The sequence below is a fragment of the Ambystoma mexicanum genome, chromosome 6q (assembly GCF_040938575.1).
Source record: "Ambystoma mexicanum isolate Mex_15411 chromosome 6q, UKY_AmexF1_1, whole genome shotgun sequence".
In the NCBI taxonomy this organism is placed as follows: Eukaryota; Metazoa; Chordata; class Amphibia; order Caudata; family Ambystomatidae; genus Ambystoma; species Ambystoma mexicanum.
In genome coordinates, this window is record NC_090937.1 from 1,313,581,680 (window position 1) to 1,313,604,156 (window position 22,477).

Consider the following 22,477-nt stretch of genomic DNA (forward strand, 5'->3'; position numbering starts at 1 on the left):
TGTTCCTCCCCTTGGAGAAGTGCAACGCTTCTTTTGGAGAAAAGAATACCAAGCCAGAGGAGCACCACATATCCACATGCTTTTATGGATTAAAGATGCTCCTAAATTTGGTCAAGTCAGTGATGCCACTGTTTTACAGTTTATTGAAAAATGTCACTTGTGAAATTCCATGAGAAGCCACAAATAGTGATCTTCGTGCACAAATTTTACAATTTCAAAGACACAAATGTGGAAAATATTGTCGTCGCAAATACAAAAACAAAGGCAAATACTACACCAAATGCCAATTTGGTTTCCCTAGACCGGTTACAAATACAGGTCAAGTAAACAACCTCATGTATTCAGGTAGACATAGTGTTAAAGGTAAGTCACCTAAAAATACATATTACATAAAAAGAAAAGAAGAAGAAAAATATATCAATGATTATAATGCAATCATTGCCCACTTATGGAATGCAAACATAGATGTGCAGTACATTGCAGAGAATTCTACTGCAGTTGCACGATATGTCACAGCATACTTAACTAAAGCAGAAAAGACAGAGCTCCAAGACCTCTGGAATGACCGGTCATCAGATAAAACAGTATCTCAGAAATTATACAGCTTGGGCATAAAAATGCTCACCCATAGAGAATGTGGATCTTATGAAGCAGCTGATCGTTTAACTGGTACTTCATTGTATGGTAAATCTGAAAATATAGTATGGCTAAGTCTTGGCCCAGCTAAATCTAGAAAAAGAGTTCTAAAATCATATGACGATATAGAAACAATAGCAAACATGATCCCAACAGCCAAGACATTTTAAAAAACAATTTATTGGACACATACTACCCAAACAGAAGTAATACTTTGGAAAACATGTGTCTATACCAAATAGCCCAAAACTACACATACACAAATAATATGAAACCTGATGAAAAAAAAGGTAAATATAGAGTGACAGACTGTGAAGGCAGCTTAGTTAAACTCACTAAACCAAATTTAATTAATCATATCTAATTGTCATTGAAGACTCCTCAACATAAAGAAGTATATTACATGTCCCTGCTACAACTCTTCAAACCATGGAGAAAAGAAGAACAATTACTAGATAACTATGACTCATATGAGGATTCTTTCAAAGCAAATGAAAGCACTATAACTGATGTAAACTTTACACAGTACAAAACAATGTTGCACAATGAACAGCAACATGAAGAAGAACTCCAAGCCCAACTAGATAAGGATACTCCTGACAGTAGTCCACCTTCTGTAACAGGAAGCCAAGAACCACTGGGAGAACCACTAATAACAAATGAGGCAGAATTAGCTATGATAGAAGTAGAAAACACCATGTGTCAGTATGAAGATAAGGAAGACTTAACTATACTACAATCAAAACTAAACAATGAGCAAAGTAGCATTTTTCAAGAAGTAACAAAACAAATTGCACATGGTGTAAAACATGAAAATAAAGAATGTTCCTGCCATAATTATAAACCTATACTACTGTACGTCAGTGGTGAAGCTGGTTCTGGCAAAACATTCCTACTCAAAATCATTAGTAAGTTCCTTCAACAATTGACAAACAACAAACTGTCAGCTGTTGTCACTGCCCCCACAGGTTTAGCTGCCTACAACATAGGTGGTGTTACATTACACCGATTACTACTATTACCAGTAGAACACCAGAACAAATTAGACTATTACAAACTTTCTGCAGAAGCTGCAATGGAATTACGCAGAGTATTGAAACAAATGAAAATGCTACTAATAGATGAAGTGAGCATGGTCTCCAACCTGATGTTAGCTTTGATTCACCTCCGATTACAAGAAGTACTCAAAACAGACTATGAAGAGCTCTTTGCAGGAAAACACATTATTGTTTTTGGAGATCTGCTTCAATTAACACCAGTAAAAGGTGAACCTATTTTTAAAACATTAGGGCACAAACTCTGCCGTAAAACTGTTGGCAGCATTGGAAATGTCAACCTTTGGCAACATTTCCAATACAGAGAATTAACAGAAAACATGTGCCAATCTGCAGATCTAACTTATGCCAACATTTTAAAAAGTTTGAGAGTTGGTATACTTTCTAAAGAAGCAGAAGCAACATTGAAAACCCGGCACATGAATGCACTTTATGGCGCTAATGCATGTGCTACAGATGTTATGGAACAATTAGCCCACAAAAATGTCAATTGTATGGCCTTAATGCCAACTCTTGCAAGCTGTTTCAAATTCAATGAAATCATGCTAAGTAAAGAAATGCAACCAATAAAGGAAATTAGCACCACAGACAAACTAGATGTACATGGTATGACACTACCCATGTGTGACCAAGCCACAACAAGACTAAATAATTTAGAAAAATCAATCTCAAACACAGCAGGCTTAGAAAAGATGTTAAAATTATCCTTAAATTGCAGAGTAATGCTTAAACTTAATCTTGACGTGGACCAAGGACTAGTTAATGGAGCACTGGGTACAGTTGTTGGCTTTCAAACATACCCACGTGACAACAAAATTCAGTTTGTCAATATACTCTTTGACAAACTTTCAGAAGTAAAACGGATAGGACGCTCAACAGCTAGATTCCTTCTCTTCAAAGATATGTATGTACGCAGAGAACAATTTTCTCTAACTCTTGCATACGCAGTCACGATTCATAAATCACAAGGTCTTACCCTAGACAAAGCAATGATAGATATTGGTAACACAGTCTTTAAAGAAGGCATGAGCTACGTAGCACTATCACGCTTACGTACACTTGACGGTCTATTTCTAATCAACTTTGATGCAAGTAAAGTAAATGCTGATATTCCTTGCATTTTAGAATATAATAGACTTCGATCACTATACACTCCCCATCTAAACACATATTCTGTTCCACAAAAACTAAAACGTTGTAAAAGAAAACGAAATCAAACAGAAATGCAACAGGACGTCACTGCAAATCCTCCAAAGAGAGTAAAAGAAACTAATACTTCAACAAGTACCACAAACAAAAAAGAATCAATTAGAGAAAGTAAACCAGGTACTTCTTTAAAGAAGGAAGACAAACTCCAAAAAAAGCAGTTAGATACATAACTACCTGGATCATTTAAATTCTCAAATATAGTTGGTGTAAGTTGCTATGCAAATGTAGCAATGAATGTTCTATTTCAATTACCACCAATTGTTGACAACATTTACTCACACAGTACAGACCCATTGTGTTTGCACATGTTAGTACTTCACAGAAATGCAGCAAACAATCCTGACAACACATATAGTGTTTTTGGAATAAAACGACAATTGGACTACTGTGCTGGAATGGTGAAATTCACTATAAACTCACAGGAACATCCACAAGAATTTCTAATGTACTTACTACAAGTACTGGAAAACAAAAACATACCTATAAATGAAATCTTTCAGATTTCATACATGTGGAAACATACATGCACTCTCTGCAACAATGTGACACAAGAAGAAATTCCCAATGAACGCTTCATATATATATCAATACCAAATTGTGAATCCATTCCATTTCAGCAACTTGTACAAAATGCAAACCATAGTACATTATGCTCTACCTGCAATTCAGATAATCGCTCCACGTTAGTAATACAAACACATAGTAAATACGTAATACTAATGCTTCTACGTTACAATGCAGATGGTACCAAAAACAACTGCAAGCTGACTGGATTCACACATGGTCAAATATCACTTGGTAAGAAAACCTTCACAACAATAGGTATAATCTACCACGCAGGAGCCACAACCAATTCAGGGCACTACACTGCATATATAAAAAAGAAATGTGGATGGTTTGAATGTAATGATAGTACCATTACTCTAAAGCAGAGATTACCAGCAAATCTTACAAATGCTTATTTGATGTTCTTAAAACCAAAATTTGATAAATAAACTGTATTTAAACCTTTAAATAAATTTGTGTTAAAAAAATATAAACTGTTAGAATACTCCAAAAGCTATCTAACTGCTCAAAGATTCTACAACAACTAATCAGATAAATGAATACCACTAAATTAGACCAAAGAATACACAGTTAGAATACGCCAATTGGTATCTAACTGTCCCAAAATGTAACAATATCCAAATAGATAAATCAAAACCACTAAAATATATTAAAAAAATAGACAGTTAGAATACGCCAATTGGTATCTAACTGCTCCAAAATTTTATAATATCAAAACAAATGAAGAATCTGTTACTGCTCCAAAAAAAATACAACAAAGCAAAGTATAAAGCATTAGCCAGAAACAACAAGTGAACACTGAAAACAAACAAACAAATAAACTGTAGCATAACAGAAAAAGTTTTTTTTTTTAATCCAACATGGATGTTTTTTTCTCCCACAGACCCAATGATTTTAGCAACAAATACAGAAACTGAGCAAATTGCACAGTACTCTGATTTGTACTCTACTAAATATGAGGGTCGAAAAAAAATAAAAGTATATTGCTTATACAATGTAATAAGTCATTACAAAATACTAATACTAACATGCTATTTTCTTTTATCACAGAAATGAAGAAGAAAAACATGGACTCCCATTACTAGACCAAACAGTAAGTATACAATAATAAGGACAACCATAGCAGCATATCACATCCATAGTATCTAATACCTTTGTTCCTTATACATTTGTTTTTCACCCAAAGTTATAAGCAAATATGAATGTGATATGCTGCAGTGGTTGTTGCCAGGGCATACAATCTTGGATGCATGGCCAAATGGCCATGCACCCAAGACTCTAAGCCCTGGCAACAACCACCGCAGCATATCACATCCATAGAGTCAAACATTTCAACTATGATCTATGGGAAACTTTTAATGTCCGCGAACAATGTGAGTGTTCTTAGAACACTTTGAACTTGCCAGCGAACAATACGGACACCGTTTTCAGGACACCCCCTACGAACATTTCAGAACAACGCGATAGTTCTTAGAACACTTTCAACTTAACAACGAACAATACGGACAGCGTCCTAAGGACACCCCCTACGAACATTCCAGGACACCGGGAGTGTTCTTAGAAGCGTCTTCAGAACACCACCATCTTGTTTATTTGCGAACATTTCAGGACACCGCAAGTGTTCTTAGGACACATTCAACTTGACAGAAAACAATACGGACAGCATCCTCAGAACAACCCCTACAAACATTTCAGGACACCGGGAGTGTTCTCAAAAACGTCTTTAGAACACCCCCATTTTGTTTATTTGCGAACATTTCAGGACACCGCGCGTGTTCTTAGAACAGTTTCACTTTGCTTGCGAACAAAACAGACACATATTGACTCCTTAGAACACCCCCTAGTCAGTTTATTTTGAACATTTCAGAACACCCGTGATGGCCGCAAACAAATCGAACACAAAAAGAACGTCTAACACATAAAAAACACAACTTTCATCCTATCTCATACACTCCCACCCTCCCCAAACACTCCTACACACCAACACACTCTACAAAATACACATTTTGAACAAAGTTTCACCGCGCTGTCCGGGGACGTCCGCAAATCCAAGATGGCGGGCGCTACCAAAAAATCTGACGCGCTTCACGCTCCACGCCGTCCAATCAGCGAACACTTTACATGTTCGCGAACATCGCGCAAGACGATTGGCCAATCAGGACACTTTCCGCGGAGCAAACAGGGAAGTGTATCAGCAAACTGAACACAGATATCACTAATTTCTTTTTACCTACTTTTTGGTCATTTTTAAAAAAACTACCGGACGGATTTTCACCAAATTTGCAAAAGCACGCTTTCGGGACCAAGCCGCTGCTCCTGGTCCAAATTTGGTGGAAAGCCGTCCAGCTGTTTGGGCTGTAGGCGTGAGCAAAATTTTTTTCCCATTCACTCTATGGAGAGTGAGTATAATGTATACAAATATGAGCATATAGAGGGAAGGTAGAGTAATAAAAATAAAACTATGAGAAAGTGCTGATAACCATAATGATTATCTTCATGCACAGAAAGGATTGCTCTCTTTCAAGCCTGTATCTTCCGCTATGTATATGTTTCATATGATGTGACTGGACCCTAAGTCTACAAATATAGTACCTTTTCAATTTTTACTTCCTGACTGTTACTGAAGAAAACTATGTGGCTTCGATATGTCAGTAAAGGATAAAAAGGGAGAGCCAGCCATGTGATGTCATCAGTGATGTCATGAATGACATTTGTGATGTCATCTTTGATGTCCTGGGTGTTAGTGTTAGCAGTGCACAGTGGCGCGAGTTATGGTTGCCTATGTTACCATAACTGCCGAATTTCAGGGGTTTTTCGGTTTTACTTTGAGCCATAACGTCCCTTTAACAAAGTTTTTTCACTGAATTTCATAGGTTTTTAGTAGCGCAACTTAACCATAACGTCTCTTTAACAACGTTTTTTCACTGAATTTCATAGGTTTTTAGTAGCACAACTTAACCATAATATCCCTGACTTCATATGCATGTAACATAGAACATACTAACCCCCTCGTAGTGATTTTCATGTCCGCAGACTACCGCCATGTCCGCGGACACATCGAAAATCTGAGCGTGGTGAATGTAAATTTAAATAGTGTGCCCCATTTCCCCTTTGAAGTTGGCTCTGAAAAGAGCCGTGTTTTTTTTTTTTTTTACAGATGCTTGACAGACACCTGTTATTTTGTATTTTATTTCTTGGTTTTCTTTCTTACTTTACTCCTAAAATCTTCACATAACCTTCTCCAAAGCAACCCTTACATTCCAAAATAGAAAGGCATTTCCCGTAAAAGATAAAGAAATGCCATCTTCTTTAAAATTAACAGCATTACTGGCATCAATATTCTCATTGTTACAGAAGAACATACCAGCTCTAAGCATGAAGGCACACATGCCTCGGTTGATGACACACCTAGCAATATTTTGCTGAGGACAAAAAACTGAACTATTGTCCCATATTTCCTTAGGCAGTAATTCAGAAAAAAATACTTTTGCATTTGGAAGGATCTTCATTACTGCTTGAACCAAGCGTTCCAAATCAGCCAACAAAGTAGGAGCACTGACGTTGCCCAAATGGAAAGCACCATAGTGCAGCACTACCACATGCGGACTGTTCATCGTGGCCATATCCTCCCAAACTTGTACAATTCCCTGTACATTGTAATCAGGCACACTGCTCCACACCACCCCCACTCCTTTCACATCAAAGTTCTTTGCAACATGCCTGCATTCAGCGTACTGCTGTAAACCATGCACAAACATATCTCCGAGCACCAACATCCTGACTTTCTCCACTTCTGCCATCTTCACCACACACACTCTCTTTCAACACAAATCCACAACCTCGACATCTGATTGGCTGATCCGTACAGTCTTCTTTCCATGTTGGATTTCCTGGAAAAACCCAGATGTAGCACGCCCTGTCCACGAACAGCCGCGGTGTCCGCGGACGGCGTCCACTTTACTCTCTGTGCCATTCCATCATTGCATACAGCTAAGCAATCACACAATACGAATAACGTCCTCAGAATAACCCCATTTTGTGATTTTGCGAACATTTCAGGACAACTATTATTTCATTATTCAACATATTAACATTACACATATTATACTTTCATCTAGTACTCTGCACACAATGCTATGTTTCTCCATTAGTAGCTCAGTATACTCGATAGAATCCCATAATACAATGCTATTTATATCAATGCATCGTTCAAAGCCCTAATAACGGTATATTTATTGCAATATCCTTGACACTTTTTTCGAAACATTATAATAAAAATCCCTAGTACACAAATTCCATGGAAAGTACATACACACGTGATGTCATCAGTGATTTCATCAATGACATTTGTGATGTCATCTTTGATGTCCTGGGTGTTAGTCTTAGCAGTGCACGGTGGTGGCGCCAGTTATTTTTCAAGCTTACCATAACTTGAGATTTTCACGGGTCTTTCGGCTGTACTTAGAACCATAACGTCCTTTAAACAAACTTTTTTTAATATCACGCAAACAATATACAAACATGGCGTGCAAAAACCAACTTCTACAGATGGCTTTACACAGAATGTTGCAAAGTAAGAATTTATGCTCGTTCACAGTGAAGGTCAGCTTCTTCCACAACTTCTACAGATGGCTTTACACAGAATGTTGCAAAGTAAGAATTTATGCTCGTTCACAGTGAAGGTCAGCTGCTTCCATTATTTTCTCGGGCCCCGGAGAGGCTCACGAAGCAGACTATAAGGTTGTATTGTGTTTTGACCTCGACAGACAGAGATTGTGATGAAAGACTTCTCTTGAAGGAGTGTTGCTAAAATGTAAGCAAAGATAAAGATGAAATTTCTGAAACGAAACTACTTTTGTATATTATATCACTATGCGAAAGATTGTTGGCACATGCGGAGTCGTATTTTGGGACTGCACCACTCGTAGACAATGGAAATTGCTATTGTACTGTAAGTAACCCTTTAGATTACTTTAGACCAAATATAATTACAATAGCGAAGCATTAAAGACCGCTCAAGTTGAACTTGTTCGTTGAAAGTGGCATAATGTTTTCTACCGCGCACTATCACCGCCAAATTGATCCCCTGTCGTTTAGAGGGCTCTGAAAAAGGCAGACGACACAGGGTGGGTTAATAGAAATAATTTAACCGGTCTATAGGCGGTCAAGCGCTCTACTCGCTGTGCCACTTCACTGTAGCCTGTCAAGTGGCACAGCGAGTACAGCGCTCGCTTTGACATCCGTGCACAGCTTGCTAACGCAAGTTTGAATCCCGGCAAGGCCAAACTCAGCCTTTCATCCTTCCGTGGTCGATAAATGAGCACCACACACCGTGGTTAATAATAAGCACCGCTTAGATACCTCACGGTTCTTAGCGCTATATGAATGGGAAAATATTATTATTTTATTATTAACATACTCTTCGATAGCAAATATTTTCACGCCCTAATAAATAAAATGATGATTTTTAATGAAGATCGGCTGGTGAGACTAATTTATGTTTTTTAAAACAGGTATGTGGCTCTATGTCATGATTTACAGACTCCAGCGGATGGGGTCTTCAACTGCCAGGTGCAGGTCCAAATATGCAACTTCATGACCCTCACCATTTTATGGGACAATCGCCAAGGACCAATATGCCCTTACGCAGTACTAGCGGCTACAAACAACATACCATCCAATAGGGTGGTCTAATGGCTCGTTGTTGGAGCAACCTTCCGATTATCAGAGCGACCATTTACTGCTTTTATCATAAACCAACAGCCTATCTACCACAAAGGAACAACGCGTGGCTCCAAATAAACTTTTGCTGATCGACAACAGAGACAATAGCAAACCGCTGAATATTCACTAAACATTTCATGTGAAATAAATGTACTTTACAACATTTACAATCTTGCTCTTTGCTTTTAAATCACAGTTTCATATTCCGAATTGTGGCACGCTGTGTTGTGACATAATGTGTGTTGTCTTCCGGGTTCTGTGTAAAGTCGCGTAGTACTGGAGACGACTGGGCGCGTTTCATTACGCACCCTGTAACGTCACGGAGAGAGGTGGGGAATATGAATGCTTTGATAATATCAGGTTTAGGGGCGGGAGATATGATTTAGTGTCGCAAAAGCAAGTCAGCCAGGTCAATAGCGCCAGTTATAGGATTATCACATAATGTCGGCGCACACCAGCCGGATTTATCGTTTCTTTAGTGGACAAAAAGTCAGTTGACGCCCCTAGGAAATTGTACTATTAGCAGACAAAAGGAGTGCTCTTAAAACACTTTCACCCTGACAACGAACAATACAAACAACGTTCTCAGAACACCCCCATTTTGTGTAATTGCAAGCATTTCGGGACACTGTGAGTGTTCTTAGAACACATTCAACTAGACAGATTACAATACGGACAGCGTCCTGAGGACACCCCCAGTTTGTGTATTTACGAACAATTAAGTACACCGCGAGTGTTCATAGCTCATTTTTACCTTCCTTGCGAACAAAAATGACACATACTCCGTCCTCTAAACACCCCACCATTTAGTTTATTTACAAAATGTCAGAACAGCCGTGTTCTCCGCGGACAAATCGAATGCAACAAAAACGTCTAGCACATAAAAAAACAATACATTGAACCTATCTCGTACTCCCCCACCCTCCCCAAACACTCTTACACACCAACACACGGCACTAAATACAATTTTTTATCCACGTTTCACTGCGCTGTACGCGGTCGACTGCGAATACAAGATGGCGGGCGCCACAGAAAATCTGAGGCGCTCCACGCCCCTCGCCATCCAATCAGCGAACACGTCGCATGTCCGCGGACATGACGCAAGGCCATGGGCCAATCGGGGTGCTGTCCGCGGAGCGAACAGGAAAGTCCGTCCGCGAAGCAAACGCAGATATCACTAATTTTTTTGCCTTACATTTTGGTCATTTTTAAAACTACTGGACAGATTTACACCAAATTTACAAAAGCACGCTTTTGGGACCAGGCCGCCGCTCCTGCTGCAAATTTGATGTAAATCCGTCCAGCGGTTCGGGCTGTAGCCATGCGCAAAGTTTTTTACCATTCAGTCTATGGGAAAAAAAAAAGTTTTGGGACCCCCCCCTATAACTCCCCCCCCCTGGACGAATCCTCACCAAACTTTGCAAATAAATTCAGATTGACCCAACTACTGTTTTTGCAAAGTTTGGTGAGGATCCGTCCAGGGAGAGCGAAGTTATAAGATATATATATATATATATATATATATGTATTTATACCAGGAATCCAAGATCTTTGTATACCCTCTGTAAAGAGAGTTATTAAAAATACTGGTTCGTAATTATATAAATATACAATGCCAATTGACAGGTTTTACATGGGACTGTTCCCGTATATGGTGCGGTACCTTGGAATGGCCTGCAGGGGCGCTCTTAGTGTTCCTGAGAGAACGTTGTGCTACGTGCAAATGTTGCGTTCTGGAGGCGTAACGAAATTTATATAATAAATCTTCCGATCTGATAAGAAAACCGTTGTGCGTCTCACTCGCTCTGCACTTTTCCACAATTAATTCGAACTAGGGAGAGAGAGCGCCGGAAGTACGTGGTCCCGCCGCGCCCTCTCTTCCGTGTCGTAGTGCCCTCTATGTCGGGTCTGAGGAGTTGCGGCCACCGGTGCACAGGCCCCGTCGCGGCCGCAACTCCCCAGAACCGAAATGAAAGCTAACGCGGATATACTCTGCCTTGAGTAACTCGCGCACGCGTGTGTATGCGTGTTGAGGTTTCTAATAAAGTATATATAAACACTCTCTCACAATCACTCACACAATGGAAAGAATGAAAAAAAAGGCACTTAACTCGCTGCCGAGCAGCAAAGAAAGAGGAGGAAGAAAAAGAGGACAGGAATTTTTAGTATTGAGGACATGTTGGATTGGTTTAAAGACATCAGGTGGTCAGTGTGAGGACCAATAGAAATGGACTACAAAGACTCAGAAAAAACATTTATTAATGTATCTTGTCTGGATGCAAATCATTGCTACGCTAAATGCCCCCTCTGAATTTTAATCAAACTGGATGACTGAGATGCCTTGTGGATCTCGGTCTGGAATGAACAATGAACGAAATTAAGATACCACATTCACATCATGCCATAATTTCTTACCTGTTTGTCGAACTTGGAACTCGTCCCTCTGTTTCTGATGCTTGCTAACTTCCTTCGCGGACGACTTGTTGACTCAAGCTCTATTGCGTTCTCTGCTTTCGACTGTGAGGCATAGAAACAGGACACAAATAACACCAGATTTTAGAGCGGACATATGTAAGCAGTACTTCATTGATATATATTCAGTCCTACTTCACACAACATAGGCAGCATGTAAATACGTTGTGTGGATAATATTTGTCTATTGGACCATGGACTAAAATTCTCGGTCAACCCAGTTAAAGAGTGTGTGTTTTTCTAGCTCAGCGCACAGTGAAAACCGAACTGAAGCTGCCAACAGGACATCACTTTTCTCACTTTCCTACTCCCTTTTCACCCGATTAACCCCCCCCGCCCCCTTGTTGCTTGCAGTTACACCTGAGCACCTGGGGACCAATTCCGTTGCTGACGGTGCGCGTACAAATACCATTAAGATTAAGGGCTCATTGTAGACGAGCTGATGAATCACACGGAATAATAAAAAAGCAAAAAACAGGCAGAGGGCACCCCAACTGTTTTATAGGTTCCTTGACAATTTGGTTGGATTTTCGACACCTGGAGGTGGCAAGGAGCACAAAATGAGCTCAGCAACCTTCTCCGCAAGAAAACAAACATCTGTACCCATATATCTAATGTTAAGAGTTTAGATGGCATCTTTGCTCGTTTTCTGGTCAAATTCCAAAAATGACATGAAAATTCCACAGCCCACCCGGATCCAATGCCCTAATTTTACCCCAAACAGAAAAGCCTCAAAATTCCCTGGAGAGAACTGCAAACTTATTTTTGAATGCAAGCCTTTCTAGGGGATAATGCTCTACTTTAATTAGCCTATGAGTGTTTTCTTAAGTCACACTCCCTGCCATGCAGAGAATAGACTTGTGGATCTCTTGCCCACGTGGTGCGTGGTGCACACACATCTACACTGGAGCAAATGAGCAGATCGATGCCTGTGAGCATCTCCGATTTGCACCCGTACCCTTATCCCAAATTCACAAAGCCTAAAACCTGATACGCCGGAAGCAACTTTCAAAATCGGATAAAAAGTAGTAGCAGGTGTAGAGTTCAGTGATATGGTGGCTTTTGGGGTGGGGGTTGGGCTCTGGCATGCAGAGTATGCTGAAAATCATGACAAACTCCACCACCAAGCAATCCTTCAGATGGATATTTCAAAAATGTGCAACTAGGGGTCTGTTTGGTTTGGGGTGTTTGAGGTATATACAGAAGCTCTTTTGTGTGAAACCTGCAGGAAAGGTCTGCGTTGAGCAGCTGCTTCAGTTGCCCCAGAGGTAAACAGTAATGCATGAATACTATTGAAACGCTTCGCTGGCAGAAATTACGCATACAGCCTTCATGATAGCAGATTGTTATGTTAATTTATACCGTGCACCGCTACCACCCCAGGGCAGCCTCCAGACGATCGGGTGGCTCTGAAAGTAAAGGGATTGGGGAGGTTAGTGAGGCTAGGATGAGAGGAATAGGTTCAGAACCAGGAGGAACTGGCGTCTGTGAGAGTTGTTTGCAGGTGGGAGCTGGTACGGGAGACCCCATGCGTTGTACCCGTATGGGTAAGACTCGGTGCCTGCGGTGTGTCCTTGTGTTTGTGTTGGTGTTAGTGCATTGCGGGTTGTGCGCACTGGTTAGTTAATGTCCCATAAGGGATTCAGAGTCATGGGTGGCCATAGCTGTAGGACTATGTGGTGCCTTGGTGTGTACTTGCATCTTCACTTGTTTTTGGCCTATGTTGTTAATTCACTCTAGTCCTTACATCAGTTGTAACTAGCACATATAGATCAATGTTAATGCCCTCTTAATAGGACCATGTTTGAGAAACTGGTTCTAGGACTTGGAACAGCACAGTATTCACATCTTTATGCAAACAATAGTTATCAAGCAGTACATGATTTCCCATACATGGTCTCACGTATGTTTGTATTCCATTTCAAAGTGGCACAGTCTTGCTTTAAGGACCTGTAGTAAAAGGACTGCTACATGTTATACCATTCTGTTGTCTATTGTTTACATCCTGGTAAATGGAATTTAAAGGTGTACTGTAACACTGATGGTGTCATGCTGGGAAGATGCCATACTGAGATCAAAAGAATGCTATGGGCCTTACTAGCGGGCTGTGCACCTCGGCTGCAGGCTTAACGCCTCAGACGTTTTTTCTAATATATATAATTGCTCAGCAGCGGCTAACATCTCACCTAATAATAGTCACATGATGGCCAGCACTTCCGCTTCCATGTTCCTTGAGCTAGGCCCATTCTATAAGGGGTTGTGAGGAGGGTCCCTTCCCAACTGTGTGGATCAAGGGAAAGTGACTCAGGGTCTGTCGGCTACCCCAAGTTAGTGATGTTGATCCCGGGGGCAGAATGGGGAGGATACCCGGGTCACCTTACCTTGGTCCCTGACACTAGGCAGGGAACAGTCACATTTGTCACTCTACAAGCCATGCCCAAATGACGGCAGGCTAAGGAAAATGATCCCCCTCCCTAAAGGAAAGAGCCTGAAGCTCGTACCAGCCAGACCCACTTTTCTAAAATCAAATGGACTGGCTTTCCCCTTTAAGGAGATGGGTTACCACTGGTCGAAGGTAGTATGCACTGTCCACTGTTTCCAACTTGAACATCAAGGGGACTATATTTTGAGGCCCTTTGATAGTCTTTTCAGTCTGTGACATTCTGAATGTGGATATGCGGGTACTCCCGGGCTGCCTTGAGACAAACGCCAACACCAACAGCCATGCCCAAATGACGGCAGGCTAAGGAAAATGATCCCCCTCCCTAAAGGAAAGAGCCTGAAGCTCGTACCAGCCAGACCCACTTTTCTAAAATCAAATGGACTGGCTTTCCCCTTTAAGGAGATGGGTTACCACTGGTCGAAGGTAGTATGCACTGTGCCACTGTTTCCAACTTGAACATCAAGGGGACTATATTTTGAGGCCCTTTGATAGTCTTTTCAGTCTGTGACATTCTGAATGTGGATATGCGGGTACTCCCGGGCCGCCTTGAGACAAACGCCAATACCAAGGCAACAAAGTAACCCGCTTCCGACTCGCTCACTGTAAAAAATGAACCTCAGAGAATAGAAAATGTACCCAGCAATTTTCCAACACATCCTACAGGCAAGAATCACTGCAGTCAGAAGCTCAACACAGGGAACACCGACTTAGAGGGACACATCTGAAATCCAAGATGACGGCACACTAGATATGGGGTTGGTCCCATCCTCTGAACCACATCAGCGGCAGGTACTTTTCCAGAAGCTAGCCAATCCCAGCCTTACCCAATTACAGGTTGTTACGGGAATTCCATTTTTGTTGGTTCTACAGTCCGATTTAATGGGATGCCTACACTTTTTGCTTTTTCCCTTTTTATTTTTTGGGTTTTCCAATACAATTTTGTTGTCAGAGGGACTTCTACTGAACTACTGAAGCCCCCCTGCCAATACATCCCTTTTGAACTCCTTAGCAGTACGTGGTTCTGGCTCACCCATTAGGCTCCTAGGCCCAGGCATGCTTCCAATTATTTCACCCTACATCTGTTTTAGGGGTAGAGGGGTGGGCTTGTGGCAGCTAATATTTTGTTTCGTCTTCCTCAGGGGTGTAAGCCAAATTACCTCATTAGTAGCCTAATTAACCTAAGTCCTACTCTCATTCGTTGTGTAATAGGGGCTTCTTTTGTTCATAGAAACCATGATGCAGGCCAAAAATGGCCATTCCGCCCAGGGTGCTCTTTGTGAGCTAACGATGGCAGCCTCAATAGTGCTTTCTTTAAAACTGTTTAGACCTTTTCTTGGCTCTTGGCAAGCCACAACACTCCCTGTGGGCGTGGGCCTGGGTGTGTGGCAGTTTAAGCCCCAACCCGATTGTTTGGCTGCCAAACCATTTGTTTTAAATGCCATAATAGGATTGGTGGGCTGGCAGAAGCCGGGCCCTCTATGTTAAGACACATATAGCGAGAAACCCTTGTTCCTACACTCAGTGCTGCTGTAGTTTTGGAAGTGGATCGGTTTCATACCATTGTTTAGGTTTTAGGACCTCTCCTGGGCATTCTGGCTGGATTTGAAGTTCTGGGCAAATCTATGGTTTGTGTTTCTGGCTGCTGGGTGTCTTCCCACATCCACGTCCTGCTACAGAGTCTCCTCATCTATTGAGGCCAGGCCATGCACTCTTGGAGCATTTTCAGGGCCATATTTTAGTAGAGCCCTTTACCACTGTGAATAACCTGAAGGGATTTCATGACTCAGGCTTCAGGGATCCGTTATTCAGGTGGCCGGGGAAGGGCCATCGCTATTGGATCCCGACCCTAGGGGTGGACAAGCGAGGGCGGTTCCCCTGGGCAGGAGGTCCTCAGGAAGTGGGGGGAGACACTGAAAGGTGAGACATGGTATCCCCCATTTCCTGACAATTATTTGCCCATATTCCCTCATGGAATGCTACAACTCCCATAACTCCCCTACTTTCCTTATCAGCCTAACTACTGAGACAAGGAAGAGGAACACCGAGACTAGGAACATTACCACTAGTAACATGTAATGACCTTGTTCCACTAATAAGGTCAGGTAGGGTCAGGCACTCAGTCACAATCACACACACCTGAAACTCATGGACTGCTTTCCAAACTATAAAAGGTGGAGCACAGAGAGACACATGGAGAGCATGACAGGGGCTAAGAAGGAAGGCAAGCTGGATGGCAAGACGGAGGAGCAGCTGAGAGAGAGAGCTGCCGAGAACCAGGCCAGGGAGAACGGGACACTGACAGGCACTGAGTTCAGGCAGGGGAAAGCATGGTGAGGGAGTCATGTCTCCGTGAAGCCAGAAGGGCTCGTAGAAGGGAACAGAGGGTCCGGCAAGTCGGTTTCCTACATGCTCCAGAAAACTGCTTGTGTCCTCCCCTGGGCCGAGAGGCCGCCTGGGAGTGTCTGAGGACCCTTACCTCGATGAGCTGAAAGCAGGACACGTGCAAGCAATCAAAAATCAATCACAGCCGGTGAGGGCAAAGATAGGGAGAGCCCAATTTGTGATACGCGGGATTGTGTAAAGTTACAGTATTACACGCAATGCTGAGCGTTGAAGGATAAAGACACTAAACAGAATGCTTGAATGTATTTGGCCGGCAGGGGAGCAAATGAGAAATGAATTAACAGAGCGGTGACGTGTGACAAGACACGTTGTTAAACACTTCTTGAAAGATATCAGAACAGGGAATGATGAAAGCAAAATGTGTTGAAAGCCATTGAAGGGAAGGGCATGAGGGGAAGGGAGCGTGCAGAGATCCCAAAAGGTTAATGTTAAAGTGAAGAGATATTTCTGTGAAATGAGCAACAGAGTGGCCGGGGGCCCATCCTGATGAACTATATGCTTTTGTGAATTAAGGAACAGAGTAGCCGAGGGCTCAATCTACGAATCCAAGTGCAAGAGGCATGGACATTAAGAAACCAACCCTATTGTCAGAGTGGTCACGCATGGGGGTGATAATACTATGCGGTTGCAAAGGTCTCAGACAGGTGAACATTATGAAAGAGAAGTACAAAGGTTGGGGAAGGGAATTTCACCTGTGAAAGTAACTGAGAAGGAACTATGTGAATATCTCTTTGTTTGACAAGTGTGAAACCAGATGAGGTAATCCCAAAAGAATCCAATGAAGAGAACTCTGATGTATATTGAACTGACATTGAAATAGGCAATAGAAGCCGAAGAGATTTAGGGGAAATCTTTGAACTGTGCATATTACTCACCTTGAAGGAACTTTTTAAGAACTTATGATATGATATGTTATTTTATTTATATAGCACCCATACACAGGTGTTTCAGAGCGCAACCAGGCAAAGGGAGGGAGAGCAGGGGAGAAAACAAAAACGAATGATCTTATTAGGCCCAGTGACATTGAGAACGTGCATAGGACAGGGAAAGGGGGAAAGTGCAACAGAAAAAGGGAGGGGGGCAAAGAAGTGCAAGGCATAGGATAAATAATAAGTTAGTGGATAAATAAGTGAATAAATAAGGTGATAAGAGCAGTGATTAGTGCAGCCAGTGAAGGGTGCAGTGCGGGGCAAGTCAGATAGGGTAACATCTGATAAGTGCAGGAGAGGAGTGGGGAGACCTTTAAGGGTACAGATAACAGGCTCTGGTGCAGGGGTGGCCGGGAGGCAGTGCCGGAGGATGTCCGGGTGGGCAGGTAACTGAGCCAAAGGGGCCACGTTGCAAGGTGAGGCAGTGCTGAGAAGAGAAGGCAGATCAACAGGGGAGGAGAGTGGCAAAGGCAGATGCGAAGAGGAAGGTCTTGGAGAAGAGGGTGGTGAGCCGCTTTACTTGCCATTCTGACATTCTTTTCATACACTCTTATTTTCATACATTTTCCAACACTTAATTATTGTGAAACCTGAGGGCAAGTATAGGTTTCTGACACAGACTTCTTCCTTTGTTTGAATGACTGATTTGGACCATTTTATTTACTTTGATGGTTGGATGGTTGAGACTACTCCCATTATAGAATTAGGGCTAGCTAGGAAGTCACCTACCCCAGTCAAACTTAATAAAGGTGTTGAAACTTGTATCTCTGTGTCCTTACTTGTCATACCATGCCTGCCTCACATATGGTAACAGGCGCGGGATGCGGCTCAACTGAACCTAGTTGGGTATCCCTGAGGTTTCAAAAATGGAGTAACAAAGCCTCAAAGGGCTGCATTGGGTTTGATATATGCAATAGTAGGGAAGTGTCCATCCCTCTGTGAGCAAGGGGAATGATAACTACTGATTTGGTCCGAATATCACCCCCTAGATGTTACATCAGACAAGCTCCCAAGTCAGGGACTGGCCTGAAAGTTTGCATTGGACAGGAGTCATTGATCACGACTTCACAGGTGACCTAAAGGATCTCTTACAGAACCACGGGGATACCGCATTTGAAATCCAACCCTGGGAAAGATAGCTTAAAAATACCTGAACAAGCTTTATTCCCCCTGTTAAAGGTAAAATAGACCAGAAAATAGAACAGGAGACTACAGGTAGAGGTGAATTTTGTTTTGAAGAGGCTGCTACAAGACCCCAACCAATTTTTACCATCCGGTATTAGTGAAGAAGCAGCAGACGTTCTCCCCGATTTAACCTTTGCACAAAGGAATGATCCCTTACTATCTGAAGCCTTTCAGCAGATGTACCTGCAGCAGAGGGTAGGAAAAAAGGGACTCTGTGTCTTTCTGTGCCCCACCTTTAATCCTAACAGAACAAAGTACGAGACAGGGTCCCTAGCCAGTACCTGGTGGCCATGCCCTCTTTGATCCCATTGCCAGTCACTCGTGGTCATGGCTGGCCACTGCCCATGGTCACAGGCTATACCTCAGCCACCAAAGGTAGATCACTATTGTTTGTATCTACATTAAGAAACTTTTCAGCAACAAAAAAAAAAAAAAACAGGCAGATTTGCTGAACCATGCTTTCAGGTCCTTTGCAATGCTCCTTGCACAAGTTTGCTGCAAATCCGTCCATGTTTTACTTTTTGAAAAGTGTCAAAATGTACGCACAAAAATAGTCATATAACTTAGCCCCCACTTGACAAAATCCATTCAGACTTTGCACAAACATGCAAAGTTGGGTCTTTAATCTTTCTGAAAACCTTTGTACAGATTCATCAAATGGCACCAAATATAAAAGCTTTTAAAATATTTTGGGATGCCCCCTCTAATTTTGCCCCCTCTTGGTGAAACAGCATAACCATTCAGGGTCAGGTTTAAAATGATATTGCTAAATGTCATGCAGTTTTATTGATTGGCCCCAAAGTTATAAGCCATCCAAAAACTGCTTTTCACTGACCCTATAATGCAGAAATATCCATGAATGTCCCTGAACATCTGAGATTTACACGAACATCTGGGATGTTCGAGGACATCAGAGAAGAAAAAACATTTTTTTAAAACATTTTTTTATTTGTTTTGGTCACTTTGACCTTTACAAAATTAAAAATGTTCTTTTTCCATTATTTAACAATAAAATGTTCACTATCTCTTTACATATCTTACAATTTGAAGGCAAACTATTAGTATTAATATAAGAACTTTTGTAAAGGGCCTAAAGGACAATCAACTAACAAGCCCAGAATGCAGCATCTAATGTTTCTCTACGCCTTCTGTCTTTCCAGTGTCCACGAGAAGCAATTAAGATGGAGGTTATAAGTTACCACTCCCTCGTTTCACCTAATCATCTTCTGGGGCACTAGTCGCAATCTGCCATACTCCTTTAGAGGGCAGGCCAATCTTTGTTAAGACCTGGCCTACTGCAATTGTTAAGGCAGTACTGTGACCTGATGCCAAAAGGTTCCAAATAATTTCTGAAAATAGGTACTCCACTTTATTTACAAACTTCCAAAAGTACATTACTCTCATATTACAGGTCCCTTCACAATCTTGAAGTAGATGCTGCAGGTTTTGTTTATTAGGATCTGCACAAACTTTGCAGAAAATGATATTCTGTCTTTACCCTCTAATATTCAAAATTTTACCTGTGTGAATTAAGTTTAGACGTGTTCGAAGGAAAACGTTTCTTGATTCACTACCTGGGTGCTTTTTTTTTTTTTTAAGTACTTTGGTACTTCTCCCAGTTTTTGTCAACAATTGGAAAGCTATTCTTTGGTTTTCCAAGTCGCATTTCCAACCCTGTTTTAATCCAGTCCATTGTTTCTATTACTTTTTTCACTTTCTGGGGATTTTCTTTGTGTTTCTACCAGTGAGTCGACCTCGATCAAACATCTCAACGCTTCTTCTTCCAGCTGTTGCAATATCTTAGACTTATCCGCCCAGAGACCTTTGCCATAATTGGCTTTCCACTTTTTGCCAATCTATGTCCCATAGTGTCGGTTGGGCCTCCAAGCCATACAATATGACCGGAATTATTTTGGCGACATAAAACTTTAATAATGGCATGATTGAAAATTTGCAAAGGCCATAGAAGATCTTTTTCATCTGCGGTACTGCTTTCTCAACCTTAAGCCTTATTTCCATTTCTGCTTTATTAGCTGAAGGTGATGAGTATACCATTTACCCCAAATAAACCAGCTCATCTGCTCTCGTGATGCCTTCCTCTTCAAAGAACCATTTTCCATAGTGAACGTGGTTTTAAGGATGTTTCAACACCAAGATTTTGGATTTCTTTGGGTTTACTTGCAGGCCATTAATTTTAGTGTAAACACTTAGTCCATTCAATAGATGTTGTAGTCCTATTGCTGTGCTGTCCTGTCAATCAGGATCATGTCATCTGCATATGCGAGCCAATGGACATTGATGGAACTAGGTTTTGGACTCACCATAGCCCACGATTGCAGGAAATCTCCCAGATCTGACAGATATAGATTGAAAAAGAATAGTGTACCCAGGCAGCCTTGTCTCACACCTTGTTCAACGCTAATTGAATTTGTGAGATGGCCTGCTTCGTCTAATCTTACCATCAACGAAGTGTCTTTATGTAATTCAATTAGTATTGACAGCAAACTTCTCGGTAGACCCCAGTCTCTCAATTTTGCCCACAGTTTCTCCCTGATGACTAGATCGAATGCCCTGGAGAAATCTATCCAGGCTACATATAACGGCCCCCTCCAGGATTTCTAGAATATTCTGCTAAAAGGCTCAGAACAAAACCGTTTAGTGATGTGGACATGCTACGTCTAAATCCTGTTTGGAATTTGAAGATGATATTTTTTGTCTTTGCCAAGTCCTCTAGTTCTATCAAGAGGATCTGCATGAATATTTTGCTTTCAATGTCAAGGAGGGCGATTGGCCTATAGTTCTCTGGTTGAGATCTATGGCCCCCCTTATAGAATGGTATTACTATTGCGCATTTCCAAGACGAGGGAAAGGTTTTTGTCTCTTATATTTCGTTAGAGATTATAGAGGAGATTTGCCGATGTTTTAACGTTGTTTTTCAGGACCTGGTAGTTTAACCCATTGGGTCCCGCTGCCTTCGAGGATGAGGAGCTCAAGATGAGTTCTTCTATTAAATTTATATCAAATTTGAGTTCCCAATGTACGGCTTCCTGCTTTTCTTCCTGGATTTCTGATGTATTCTTGAAGTTCTTTGTGAGATAGTCTGTCCAGCTCTTTTCTGAGACCAAGTTGCATTTAGTGCTATTACCAACCGATTTCTTTTCTAGATTGTTTATAATTGACCAGAAATTTTGCGTGCTGTTGTAGCACAAGGATGCAAGCATCTGCCCGTTGTCTTGTTGGCATCGGAGTGCTTTTCTTGCTCGCAACCATTGCTTGTAGCCTCTAGTGAGCTTTTGCAGCTCTCCTCGCAATTTTTTGTGATTTGTGATGTTCTTCTTCAACCGCCTGCATTCTCTCCTTAAGATAGTTTTCTGTGTCCGGGTGTCTTGATCAAAAGAGTGTTGATGATTGGTTGATTTTCTCGATGTTCGTGCACTTGGCTGATGAACAGACCAAATGAATGGCTTAAAACAATCAGGCTTGCAATTTTCTTTTTGTTCTTTTAGAGAAATATGGTTTAATTTGGAGTTTAGTTTTTCCCCCTCTCTCTTATACTTTACTAGTAGTGCTTTGCCTTTTCTCAGGGAAAAATCATATGTGTATTTTTCCGGTTTTATTTTCTTGGAGCACTTGATATTTGCTTTCAAACGAGAATGATCGCTCCCTTCCCCCCAAATGGTCTCCAGAGACATTTCTCTTGATTGCAAATCTTCAGAAATGAAAATATAGTCCAAAGTGGAGAAAGAATTTCCTCATGTCCAGGTTGGTCTTGAAGGACTATCGCCTTCTACTGATCCATTTAACATATTAGGTCCCCATGCGTTCAAGTAATTAACCCATTGTCCTCCTGTCTT

At 41.5% G+C, this 22,477-nt stretch overlaps 1 protein-coding gene across 2 annotated transcripts in view; it reads right to left on the reverse strand.

The window, feature by feature from the left end:
- Window positions 1-22,477, reverse strand: part of CC2D2A (coiled-coil and C2 domain containing 2A) — a 1,164,962-nt gene that overhangs the window by 981,127 nt on the left and 161,358 nt on the right. For both annotated transcript variants that reach the window (XM_069631936.1, XM_069631935.1), the window contains exon 5: window positions 11,607-11,708. In XM_069631936.1, coding sequence (XP_069488037.1) covers window positions 11,607-11,708 — 102 coding nt within the window. The remainder of the gene's footprint in view (window positions 1-11,606; window positions 11,709-22,477) is intronic.